The following is a 13,254-nucleotide window of genomic DNA, read 5'->3' as shown; positions in this document are numbered from 1 at the left end:
AACCCTGCTGGCACCCCCAAACCCTGCTGGGTTCCCCCAAACCCTGCTGAGCTCCCCCAAACCCTGCTGGGCCCCACAAACCCTGCTGGGCTCCCTAAACCCTGCTGGGTTCCCCCAATCCCTGCTGGCCCCCCCAAACCCTGCTGAGCCCTCCCCAAACCCTGCTGAGCCCCCCGAAACTCTGCTGGGACCCCCAAACCCTGCTGAGCCCCCCAAACCCTGCTGAGCCCCCAATCTCTGCTTAGCCCCCCCAAATCTGCTGAGCCCCCCAAAACCTGCTGGGTTCCCCCAACCCTGCTGAGCCCCCCAAATTCTGGTGGGCCCCCCCAAACCCTGCTGGGCCCCCCAGGAAGGAGTGACACGGGGGGGGTTCACTGGGGTGGATTTATTGTGGGGAGAACAGAAATGGGGGGACCTGTCCCACACATTAGGGGGACACGAGTGGGACATAAAGGGTGGGGGGGTCATTTATGGGTGGGGGAGACCCCCCGACAGGAGGGGTGGGGAGGGGTTGGGGGGTTCCCCCAGCTCAGGGCCTGAGCCCCCCATTTCCCCCTCCCTGTGAGCAGAGCCCGGGGTCACCTCAGCTCCCCTGGGGGGCTCGGGGACATCGGGGGGGGACCTGGGGCTGTCCCTGGGGTCCCGCTGCAGCTGCTGCTGCTCTTTCCAGCCCCGCAGCACAGCTGGAAACATCGCAAACATCTGGCCAGCTGCCATGGGACCGCGGCATCCCACGGGGCTTTGGGATCCTGGGGGGGTTGGGATGCAGGATGCCCCATGTCCCCCGTGTCGCCATGGGTTGTGTCCCCCATTTTGTGCCCTCCCCAGGAGCTGTGCCCGGCAGATGCCGCACACCGGGCTGGGCTCTGGGGGCAGGAGCAGCAGGTAGCACAGGTTTGCCGGGATCCTCCCGTCTGAGCCGGCTCCGTTCCCAGCCACGCCGCCCTCCGGGAAGGGCGGGAGCCACGGGAGGGTCCCGGGGCCGCTGGGAGCCACAGGAAGGTCCCGGGGCCGGTGGGAGCCATGCGAGGATCCCGGGGCCGGTGGGAGCCATGCGAGGGTCCCGGGGCCGGTGGGAGCCACAGGAGGATCCCGGGGCCGGTGGGAGCCATGCGAGGGTCCCGGGGCCGGTGGGAGCCATGCGAGGATCCCCTCGGGGCCGGTGGGAGCCATGCGAGGATCCCCTCGGGGCCGGTGGGAGCCATGCGAGGATCCCCTCGGGGCCGGTGGGAGCCACAGGAAGATCTCGGGGCCGGTGGGAGCTACAGGAGGATCCTGGGGCCGGCGGGAGCCGTGCGAGGATCCCGGGGCCGGTGGGAGCCATGCGAGGATCCCGGGGCCGGTGGGAGCCGTGCGAGGATCCCCTCGGGGCCGGTGGGAGCCACGGGAGGGTCCCGGGGCCGGTGGGAGCCACGGGAGGGTCCCGGGGCCGGTGGGAGCCATGCGAGGATCCCCTCGGGGCTGCGGGAGCCGCTCCCGGCCCTCGGGAGAGTTTCGGGGGGCACGGGGGGGATCCCGGCCGGGGCTGCAGGGGGGGTCTGTGCTCAGCCCTCACCCACGGTGGATTGTCCCGGCATTCCCGGTGGATTGTCCCGGCATTCCCGGTGGATTGTCCCGGCTCAGGCGGGGCCGTAGCACAGGATCTCGCTCAGGTCGTAGCCGGTGACAGCGAAGGTGTCCCCAGCAGGGTCACAGAAGCGGGCGCCGCACACCTGAGTGTCCGTCACACACTCGGCGTGGCAGTGCTGCACCTGCGGGGGGAGCGGATCCCGAGGATGGCCACAGCTCCAAGGGCCACATCCCTGTCCCCTGGCCCTGTCCCAAGCCCGGACTGACCTCGATGTCATCGGTGTCCGGGTCCCTGCTGAGCTTCCAGACGTGGACAAAGGAATCCTCTGCACCCGAGAGCAGCTGCCAGGGGAGCAGGGGGACAGTGGGGACACCACGGAGGTGGCAGCGCCACTGGCAGGGTGGGACACTGGGGTGGGATTTGAGGTTGGGATGCCAGGTGGGATGCGGAGTGAGATGCCAGGTTGAGATGTCAGGTTGGAATTCTTGTCACTCTGGGACAGGAATCCACCTGGGATGCCAGGCTGGGATGTCAGGTTGGAATTCTTGTCACTCTGGGACAGGAATCCACCTGGGATGCCAGGTTGGGATGTCAGGTTGGAATTCTTGTCACTCTGGGACAGGAATCCACCTGGGATGCCAGGTTGGAATTTCAGGTTGGAATGGCAGGTGGGAGGTCAGGTTGGGATTTCAGGATGGAATTCCAAACTGGGATTTCTGGTTGGAATGCCAGTTGGCATGTTGGGATGGGATTTCAGGTTGGAATGCCAGGTTGGGATTTAGGTTGGAATTCAAAGTGGGATGCCAGGCTTGGGATTTCAGGTTGAAATGCCAAATGGGACATGGGATGGGATGGGATGGGATGGGATGCCATGTTGGAATTCAAAGTGGGATGCCAGGCTGGGATTTCAGGTTGGGATTTCAGGTTGGAATGCCAAATGGGACATGGGATGGGATGGGATGCCAGGTTGGGATTTCAGAATGGAATGCCAGGTTGGGATTTCAGGATGGGATACCAGGTTGGAATTTTAGGTTGGAAGGCAGGTTGGAATGCCAGGCTGAGATGTCAGGTTGGAATGCCAGGTGGATGTTGGGGTGGGATGCAGGTTGGGATTTCAGACTGGAATTCAAGGTGGGATGAAAGGTTGGGATTTCAGGTTGGAATGCCAGGTGGGATGTCAGGGTGGGATGCCAGGTTAGGATTTCAGGTAGGAATTTCAGGTTGGGATTTCAGGATGGAATTCAAAGTGGGATGCCTGATTGGAATTTCAGGTTGGAATGCCAGGTTACTATTTTAGCTTGGAATGCCAGGTTGGGATTTCAGGTTGGAATTTCAGGTTGAGATTTCAGCTTGGAATGCCAAGTTAAGATTTCAGGTTGGAATGCCAGGTTGGGATTTCAGGATGGAATTCAAGGTGGGATGAAAGGTTGGGATTTCAGGTTGGAATGCCAAGTTAAGATTTTAGGTTGGAATGCCAAGTTAAGATTTCAGGTTGGAATGCCAGGTTGGGATTTCAGGATGGAATTCAAGGTGGGATGTCAGGTTGGGATTTCAGGTTGGAATACCAGGTGGATGTCGGTGTGGGATGCAGGCTGGGATATTGGGCAGGATGCCAGCACGGGATGCTTTGGGTGCCCCCAGCTGTGCCCCCAGCTGTGCCCGTCCCCCCGTACCTTGCCGGTGAGCGGTGCCAGGTCGATGGCGTAGATCCAGCGGGCGTGCGCGCTGAGCTGGGCGCGGATCCGCCCCGAGCCCGCCTCCCACAGCCGGATCTGCCCGTTCCCGTAGCCCGCGGCCACGATCCCGTTCCACAGCGCCACCGAGGAGCACGTGCAGCTGCACACGGGGCCGGTGTCACCACCGCAGGGCTGTCCCCGCCCCGTGTCCGACACCCCGCGGCACCCCCGGCGCTCACCCGGAGCCCGGGATCTTCCCCAGCAGCGCGAACTCCTCCCCGCTGCTCCACAGGCACAGCGTCCCCGAGTCATCGGCTGTCACCAGGTCCCCCGCGCCGTCCTGTGGGGACAGGTGGCTCAGGGACACCGGGCGGTGTCCCCGCTTGGGGATGGCACTGTCCCACGGGCACCAGGACAAGCTGGGACAGCTCCTGAAGAGCTGATGGGCTGGAACTCGCCCGGCCCTGCCCAGGCTGCCAGGCCAGGGTGGATTCTGAGGAAGGATCAGGGCACCCCTCCCTCCCTCTGTGAGGATTCCCGGCCCTGGGAATGCCCCAGTGCAGCCCTGGGAAGCCTGGGAGCAAAGCCCGGGGTGGCAGTGGGAGGTGACACAAGAGCTCCGTGTCCCCATGGTGACACTGCAGCTCGGGAATGGCAGCTGGGGGATGAATTCCTTGGGGATCCCAGAGCAAGGAAAGTTCAGTGACTCATCAGGGAAAGTGCTGAGTGGGAGGAAAGTGCTTGGGGAGTCTGCAGGGACCTGCCCTGGGAGCTTCCAGGAGGCTGCAGGAGAGATGGGAGGAATTTGGGACAAAGGATGGGGTGACAGGACACAGGGAATGGCTTCCCACAGGAGAAGGGGAGATTTGGGTGGGATTTAGGGAAGAAATCCTTCCCTGTGAGGGTGTGGCTGCCCCTGGATCCCTGGAAGTGTCCAAGGCCAGCTTGGAGCCACCTGGGACAGTGGAAGATGTCCCTGATGAGATTTAGGGTCCCCCTGTCCCCCCATACCGGGGCCTGGCCCTGCTCGGCCGCCATGTCGGTGATGGGATCCCGGTGCTGCTCCAGGACCTCGCTCAGCGTCACGTTGGTCCCTTTAGGGGGGATGTCAAACACCAGCACGGCCCCAAAGGATGTCCCTGTGGGCTCAGGGGGGTCAGCAGGGGCTGGGCCAGCCCAGGGCCACCCCCCTGCCCACACCTGGGCTCACCCACGCAGACGAAGCGGCCGCCGGCAGCGGCGATGCCTCGGGCAAACACGGAATGTGCTGGAAGGGAAAGGAAAGGTTTGTGTCACTGTGGGACAGGGATTGGGCAGGGAACAGGTTTGTGTCACTGTGGGACAGGGATTGGGGCAGGGAACAGGTTTGTGTCACTGTGGGACAGGGATTGGGGCAGGGAACGGGTTTGTGTCACTGTGGGAGAGGGACTGGGGAAGGGAACAGGTTTGTGTCACCCTGGGACAGGGATTGGGGATGGGAACAGGTTTGTGTCACCCAGGGACAGGTTTGGGACAGGAATTGGGATGGGAACAGGTTTGTGTCACCCTGGGACAGGAATTGGGGAAGGGAACAGGTTTGGGACAGGAATTGGGGATGGGAACAGGTTTGGGACAGGGATTGGGGCAGGAAACAGGTTTGTGTCACCCTGGGACAGGTTTGGGACAGGAATTGGGATGGGAACAGGTTTGTGTCACTGTGGGACAGGAATTGGGAAGGGAACAGGTTTGTGTCACCCTGGGACAGGTTTGGGACAGGAATTGGGATGGGAACAGGTTTGTGTCACTGTGGGACAGGAATTGGGAAGGGAACAGGTTTGTGTCACCCTGGGACAGGTTTGGGACAGGAATTGGGAAGGGAACAGGTTTGTGTCACCCTGGGACAGGTTTGGGACAGGAATTGGGGATGGGAACAGGTTTGTGTCATCCTGGGACAGGGATTGGGGTGGGAACAGGTTTGTGTCACTGTGGGACAGGAATTGGGGGTCACACCCCAGTCCTGGCACATTTTTGGCTCTGTCACAAGAAGATTTTGAGGCGTTGGTGTGCAGGAGGTGGGGAAGGGGCTCAGCCTGGAGCAAAGGGGGATCAGGGCCTGTGGGAAATGGATTTGGAGAAAAGTTTTAGGGTTTGACAGAAGGGTTGGACAAATGGGGGCCTTGTGGCTCTGCACAACTCCTGCCAGGAGGGGACACAGGGAACAGGGACAGGATGAGAGGGAACAGCCCCAAGCTGTGCCAGGGGAGGTTTAGGTTGGACATTGGCAAAATTCCCTCCTAGGAAGGGCTGGAATTCCCACCCTGGCAGGGCTGCAGTGCCATCCCTGGGGGACTCCCAGCCCTGGGCAGGTGGCACTTGGGGACAGGGTCAGAGGTGGCCTGGCCAGGGCTGGGGGCTCGGGGGGATTCACCTGCTGGGAGCTCTGGGACATCCAGGGCGTGCCAGAACACCATGGTGGAGCCATCAGCGTCGTACATCTGCCATGGAGGGACAGCTGGGACACTCTGGGGGGACAGGGGGACACCCAGGACCCCCCAGTGCCCCTCAATGCCCCCCAGTGCCCCTCAATGCCCCCCAGGACCCCCCAGCACCCCCAGGCCTCACCTGCACCCCGCGCTGGGACGTGAGCACCAGCAGCACCCGCGATGGCAGCTCGCACCATGCGGCCTGTGGGGACACAGAGGGGACACTGAGGGACCCCCTGTCCCCTCTGGGGACACTGAGGGACCCCCTGTTCCCTCATGGGGACACTGAGGGACCCCCTGTCCCTTCTGGGGACACTGAGGGACCCCCTGTCCCCTCTGGGGACACTGAGGGATGGTGCTGTCCCCTCCTGGGGACACTGAGGGATGGTGCTGTCCCCTCATGGGGACATTGACAGACCCCCCTGTCCCCTCCTGGAACACTGAGGGACCCCCTGTCCTCTCTAGGGACACTGAGGGATCTCCTGAGGACACTGAGGGACCCCCTGTCCCCTCCTGAGGACACTAAGGGACCCCCTTGTCCCCTCCTGGGGACACTGAGGGACCCCCGTGTTCCCTCATGGGGACACTGAGGGACCCCCTGTCCCCTCCTGGGGACACTGAGGGACCCCCCTGTCCCCTCCTGGGGACACTGAGGGACCCCCTGTTCCCTCATGGGGACACTGAGGGACCCCCCTGTTCCCTCCTGAGGACACTGAGGGACCCCCCGTCCCCTCATGGGGCAGCACCCCCAAAACATCCCTACCCAACCCCACCTCCTGGGGGTCTTCCCCCGGAGCACCCCCAAAATCCCGGCCTGAAACCTCTCAAATGCTCCTCCAGGAGAACCCCAAATTCCTGCCCCTGGATCAGGAGCCCCCAAATCTCCTCCTGGAGTCCCCCAAACCCCTCCCGAAACAGGAACCCCCCCAGTCTCCTCCTGGAGCCCCCCAAACCCCTTCTCCTGGAACAGGAGCCCCCCCAGTCTCCTCCTGGAGCCCCCAGCCCCTCTCCCGGGGTGCCATCCCCTCCCCCAGGTGTGTTTGGTGCCCCCCTGTGCCCTCAAGGACCCCCCAAATCTCCCCAGACCCCTCAGGGGGCTCCTTCCCCTCCCCTGCCCACACTCGGAGCCCCCCAGGATCCTGAACCCCCCACACCCCAAACCAGTGCCAGGGCTGTGACACGGCCCCCACCCAGTGCCAGGGCTGTGACATGGCCCCTCCTCAATGCCAGGGGGTGCCAGGGCTGTGACACGACCCCTCCTCAGTGCCAGGGCTGTGCCACGGCCCCAACCCAGTGCCAGGAAGGTGCCAGGGGGTGCCAGGGCTGTGACACAACCCCCATCCAATGCCAGGAGATGCCAGGGCTGTAGCATGACCCCAACCCAGTGCCAGGAGGTGCCAGGGCTGTGACACGACCCCCACCCACCCCCATTTCAGTGCCACGGCTGTGACACGACCCCCACTCAGTGCCAGGGAGGTGCCAGGGCCATGACACGACCTCCCCCCGGCTGTGACACGACCCCTCCTCAATGCCAGGGGGTGCCAGGGCTGTGCCACGCCCCCTCCCCAGTGCCAGGCGGTGCCAGGCCCGGGTGCCACCCCCTGCCCGCTGCCATCAGCACCCAGCCCAGGCTGTCCCCGTGCCTCACCTGTGTCAGCAGGGGGGTGCTGAGGGCAGAGCCCCCTCCCCGCGCCTGCAGCTGCCGCGGGTGCCCCTCGGTGCCCAGCAGGCTGAGGCTGGAGCCGTGCACGGCGCCGAAGGCGGGGCCGCGGCCGGGCGGGCACAGCACGGCCAGGTTGTTGTAGAGGGCAGAGCTGCTGCTGCGCAGTGCCAGGCTGCGCTCCCGCCGGTACGGCCTGCGGGCACACAGCGGGCACGGGGTACAAGTCCATCTGAAAATCCTTCATGTTTTGCCTCACAATTGTCACGAGAAAAGACTGCCTGTTGTGGTGTGCTGTAATGTCCCATTTTGGCCTTCCAGGTCATCCCCCCAGGTGTGCCTGTGCCTCTCTCCCTTCCCCCTTGCCCCCATGCTGAGTGAGTCCTGTCAATCAGGCTGAACATTCCAGCAAGGCGTCGTGTGGTTGGTCAAGTTCAAAGGATGCCACTCAGGCCCAGGGGTCATTGGCCTGTCTGGGTGTCATCTTCCCCTGAGACCCTGCCCCTCTCACCTGGTTGGTGGCTCACCTGTACCTCCCCTCCCCCTGTCCCTGAGCTTAAAAGGTGATCAGAGCATGCGGCCGAGTTCTGTTGGAGCAGTTGCTGACGTTCAGACCTCTGTAACCATGGAATGAACCTCTGGACATTAAACCCTCCAGCAGAATCCTCTCCTTTTTCTCTTCACCATCGCCTGAAGCCATTCCTCCTGAGGTAAACGGGGTTCCTAACAAGCCTGGACTCGTTCAGTGCCCAGCTGCAACCACCAGCAAGCCAAGGTATCTCTGGGGTGACACACCGCAGTTGCTGCCTTTGGCCCAGCAGCAAGGGTCAGACTGGCCCAGGCACAATCTAACTGGTAATATTGGGAGCCTTTTTTCCAATAACTGCCGAAGGGTTAAAGCTGCTGAGCCGGTTGGGAAAGTGTAGTAGATAGGTACGGGCACTCGGAAAATCTGGCGATGTCACGGAAAGCAGCAGGATTCCTCTCCTCCTAACGCCCAGTGATAAAGGATCACCCAAGAATGCAGTCCCCCCTAACATTAGTAACCTTCGACTCCTTACTAACCAATTACAGTAAGGTAAGACCCCCTGACGCAGAGAAAAAACTTTCCTGTAGTAGATAGGGTCAGGCGCTCGGAAAATGTCGCGATGTCACGGAAAGCAGTAGAATTCCTCTCCCCAGCAGTAGAATTCCTCTCCCCCTAACACCTAGTGATAAGGGATCACCCAAGAATGCAGTCCCCCCTAACATTAGTAACCTTCTACTCCTTACTAACCAATTACAGTAAAGTAAGACCCCCTGACGTAGAGAAAAAACTTTCCTGTAGTAGATAGGGTCAGGTGCTCGGAAAATCTCACGATGCCACGGAAAGCAGTAGAATTCCTCTCCCCCTAACGCCCCGTGGTAAAGGATCACCCAAGAATGTAGTCCCCCCTAACATTAGTAACCTTCGACTCCTTACTAACCAATTACAGTAAAGTAAGACCCCCTGACGTAGAGAAAAAACTTTCCTGTAGTAGATAGGGTTGGGCACTCGGAAAATCTGGCGATGTCACGGAAAGCAGCAGGATTCCTCTCCCCCTAACGCCCCGTGGTAAAGGATCACCCAAGGATGTTGTCCCCCCTAACATTAGTAACCTTCGAGTCCTTACTAACCAATTACAGTAAGGTAAGACCCCCTGACGTAGAGAAAAAACTTTCCTGTAGTAGATAGGGTCAGGCGCTCGGAAAATGTCGCGATGTCACGGAAAGCAGTAGAATTCCTCTCCCCAGCAGTAGGATTCCTCTCCCCCTAACGCCTAGTGATAAAAGATCACCCAAGAATGTTGTGCCCCCTAACATTAGTGACTTTCGAGTCCTTACTAACCAATTACAGTAAGGTGAGACCCCCTGACGCAGAGAAAAAACTTTCCTGTAGTAGATAGGGTTGGGCGCTCGGAAAATGTGCGAAGTCACAGAAAGCAGCAGGATTCCTCTCCCCCTAACGCCCAGTGATAAGGGATCACCCAAAAATGTAGTCCCGCCTAACATTAGTAACTTTCAACTCCTTACTAACCAATTAAGGTAAAGTAAGACCCCCTGACGTAGAGAAGAAACTTTCCTGTAGTAGATAGGGTCAGGCGCTCGGAAAATCTCACGATGTCACGGAAAGCAGTGGAATTCCTCTCCCCTTAACGCCCAGTGACAAAGGATCACTCAAGAATGTAGTCCCCCCTAACATTAGTAACTTTCGACTCCTTACTAACCAATTAAGGTAAAGTAAGACCCCCTGACGTAGAGAAGAAACTTTCCTGTAGTAGATAGGGTCAGGCGCTCGGAAAATCTCACGATGTCACGGAAAGCAGTGGAATTCCTCTCCCCTTAACGCCCAGTGACAAAGGATCACTCAAGAATGTAGTCCCCCCTAACATTAGTAACTTTCGACTCCTTACTAACCAATTAAGGTAAAGTAAGACCCCCTGACGTAGAGAAGAAACTTTCCTGTAGTAGATAGGGTCAGGCACTCGGAAAATCTCACGATGTCACGGAAAGCAGTGGAATTCCTCTCCCCTTAACGCCCAGTGACAAAGGATCACTCAAGAATGTAGTCCCCCCTAACATTAGTAACCTTCGAGTCCTTACTAACCAATTACAGTAAGGTAAGACCCCCTGACACAGAGAAAAAACTTTCCTGTAGTAGATAGGGTCAGGCGCTCAGAAAATCTGGCGATGTCACGGAAAGCAGCAGGATTCCTCTCCCCCTAACGCCCCGTGATAAAGGATCACCCAAGAATGCAGTCCCCCCTAACATTAGTAACTTTTGACTCCTTACTAACCAATTACAGTAAGGTAAGACCCCCTGACACAGAGAAAAAACTTTCCTGTAGTAGATAGGGTCAGGTGCTCGGAAAATCTCACGATGCCACGGAAAGCAGTAGAATTCCTCTCCCCCTAACGCCCCATGGTAAAGGATCACCCAAGAATGTAGTCCCCCCTAACATTAGTAACTTTCGACTCCTTACTAACCAATTACAGTAAGGTAAGACCCCCTGACACAGAGAAAAAACTTTCCTGTAGTAGATAGGGTCAGGCGCTCGGAAAATCTGGCGATGTCACGGAAAGCAGCACGATTCCTCTCCCCCTAATGCTTAGTGATACAGGATCACCCAAGAATGCAGTCCCCCCTAACATTAGTAACCTTCGAGTCCTTACTAACCAATTACAGTAAGGTAAGCCCCCCTGACGTAGAGAAAAAACTTTCCCAGTATAAAACCCGACGAGACAAGACAATAAAAGTCTTGAACCGTCCACCATACTGGTGTCTGCGTGTGTTCTTAGCCCGAGTAACCCTAAAGAATTTAAGTCGCCGTGCCGTTTCCTCAGAACCAAGTCACCTCGCCTTACATCAAAAAGCGACACTTTCCCAGTATAAAACCCGACAAGACAAGACAATAAAAGTCTTGAACTGTCCACCATACTGGTGTCTGTGTGTGTTCTTGGCCCGAGTGCCATTTCCTCAGAACCAGGTCGCCTGGCCTTGCATCAGAAAGCAACAGGAAAGGAAGTCTCCTGCTTCTCTAGTGTGTTCACAGGTGGTGTCTGCAGAACACTCGAAGGGGGCATGCTGCCCTTTCCTGGACAATTGAACTGGACTTTCTTCCAAACTCCTGACCTGGCTGGACTGAGCTCTGCGGTGGCTCCCCCCTGCTCCATGAGAAGACCTCTCTTGCCTGTCTTCAACCACCGTGATGGACCAACCGAGATGAGAATCCCCTCATCAAGGAACCAAGAACCCCTCTGGCACCCCTTTGGCACCCCCATGGCACCCCCCTGGCAAGCTCCTTACCTGTGAGCATTCGGCCATGAAAACAATGGAACTGTCTCACCCCCTCCTCCTGTTCCTATTCTTCTCCCCTCCATGGAAACCTAATTTCAGCCACCCTTCCCCCAACCGAGAACAGTATAAATATTGGGGTTCGGTCTGACTGCCCTTGGAGATCTCCCCAAGACGTGTGCCAGCGAGTTTCAGCGGTGGGACCCCGAAGACGTCACGTTTTGGTAGCTACACTCCATTCCCTGACCTCCTTTCCTCCCTTTTTTCTCCTTGTCCTACCCTTCTCTTCCCCGGATCCCTTCACCAAACGCATATTTAGCTGTGGTTATAATCAATAAATTGCACCTTGTTGATTTGTTACTGCAAAACCCCCTGTGCCTTGTGTTGGTTATTTTTGCACCCAAAAATCATTCGTCACCCGTTCCTTTCGGGCGGACCTTCACAAACGGGCACCGAGGGGCACCGGGGGGCACCGGGGGCACCGCCAGGGGGGTGTGGGGCGGATCTGAGGGCTGGGGAGGGAACGGGGAGGATTCAGGAGGGGCCGGTGTGGGGCTGGGGATGGGTCCAGATGGGGAGGGGCAGATCTGGGGGGGCTGGGGGCAGATCCAGGGGGGTGCGGGGAGCTCCGGGGGGGGCTGGGGGTAGGTTCAGGGCAGGGGAGGGGCAGATCAAGGGGAGAGAGGGGCAAATCCAGGGGGGCTGGGGGTATATCTAGGGGGGTTGGGGGTAGGTCCAGAGGAGCAGGGGGAAGATCCAGGGGGCTGGGGGTAGATCCAGGAGAGTGGGGGACAGCTCCCAGGGGGTCTGTGGAGCTCCAGGGTCTGGGGGTAGATCCAGGGGAGGGGGGGCAGATCCAGGGGTTTGAGGGCAGATCCAGGGGGCAAGGGGCAGATCCAGGGGGCAGGGGGCAGATCAAGGGGAGGAGAGGGGCAGATCCAGGACTCTGGGGGCAGATCCACTCCTCTCCCTTCCCAGCGCCCCCCACAACCCCCGGCCCGATCTCCTGTGCCAGGGACCCCAGCCCAGCCCCACCTCACGGACCCCCCGAGCCCTCCCCGAGCCCTCCCCGAGCCCCCCGCCCTGCTCGTTCCGCCCCCGGTTCCCCTCAGTGCCCCCCGGTTCTCCCTCCGGTCCCCTCAGTGCCCCCCGTTCCCCCTCAATGTCCCCGGTTCCCCTCAGGCCCCCCCCCGTCCCCCCTCAGTGCCCCTGGTTTCTCCCCCGGTTCCTCTCAGCGCCCCCCGATCCCCTCAGTGCCCCTCGGTTCTCCCCGTTCCCCTTCAGTGCCCCCGGTTCCCCTCAGTGCCCCTTCAGTGCCCCCGGTTCTCCCCGTTCCCCTCAGTGCCCCCCGTTCCCCCTCAATGTCCCCCGTCCCCCCTCAGTGCCCCTGGTTTCTCCCCCGGTTCCTCTCAGCGACCCCCGATCCCCTCAGTGCCCCTGCCCCCCCTCAGTGCCCCCCGGTTCTCCCTGTTCCCCTCAATGTCAGCGCCCCCCCCGGTCCCCTCCCGTTCCCCCTCAGTGCTCCCCGGTTCCCGCCGGTTTCCCCTCAGTGCCCCCCGGTTCCCCTCTAGCGCCCCCCGTTCCCCTCAATGTCCCCGGTTCCCCTCAGTCCCTCCCGTTCCCCTTCAGTGCCCCCGGTTCCCTCTCGGTTTCCCCTCAGTCCCCCCCGGTTCCCTCCCGGTTTCCTCCCGGTTTCCCCTCAGTCCCCCCCGGTTCCCCGCCGTTCCCGCCCCCCCCCGCCTCGCTCACCCGGTGCTTGCCGCCGCCATGGAGACGCGTCGCGGCGTGATGACGTAAAGGCAACCGGCGCACGGTGATTACGTCGCGTTGCCGTGGAGCCCAGGACGCCAAAGGGGCGGAGATGGCGGAGGTGGGACTGGGATGGACTGGGGGAACTGGGAGGGACTGGGATGGACTGGGAGGGACTGGGAGGGACTGGGGGAACTGGGATGGACTGGGAGGGACTGGGAGGGACTGGGGGAACTGGGATGGACTGGGAGGGACTGGGATGGACTGGGATGGACTGGGGGAACTGGGAGGGACTGGGAGGGACTGGGAGGGACTGGGGGAAC

The 13,254-nt window shown here is 60.3% G+C and overlaps 1 protein-coding gene across 1 annotated transcript; it reads right to left on the bottom strand.

The window, feature by feature from the left end:
- Positions 1 to 1,373: 1,373 nt before the first annotated feature.
- On the bottom strand, positions 1,374 to 12,951 carry WDR54 (WD repeat domain 54). Its single transcript, XM_063158112.1, has 10 exons — positions 12,932 to 12,951; positions 7,357 to 7,609; positions 5,848 to 5,910; positions 5,654 to 5,720; positions 4,457 to 4,513; positions 4,258 to 4,385; positions 3,486 to 3,586; positions 3,244 to 3,406; positions 1,837 to 1,911; positions 1,374 to 1,751 (listed from the first exon to the last, which is right to left on the bottom strand). Exons 1-10 carry the CDS (start codon positions 12,949 to 12,951, stop codon positions 1,620 to 1,622), a joined length of 1,059 nt encoding a protein of 352 aa, XP_063014182.1. The 3' UTR covers positions 1,374 to 1,619.
- Positions 12,952 to 13,254: the final 303 nt, after the last annotated feature.

This window comes from Melospiza melodia, chromosome 5 (assembly GCF_035770615.1).
Source record: "Melospiza melodia melodia isolate bMelMel2 chromosome 5, bMelMel2.pri, whole genome shotgun sequence".
NCBI lineage: Eukaryota > Metazoa > Chordata > Aves > Passeriformes > Passerellidae > Melospiza > Melospiza melodia.
The sequence above is the reverse complement of the archived record's forward strand: the minus strand, read 5'-3'. Positions and strand labels throughout refer to the sequence as shown.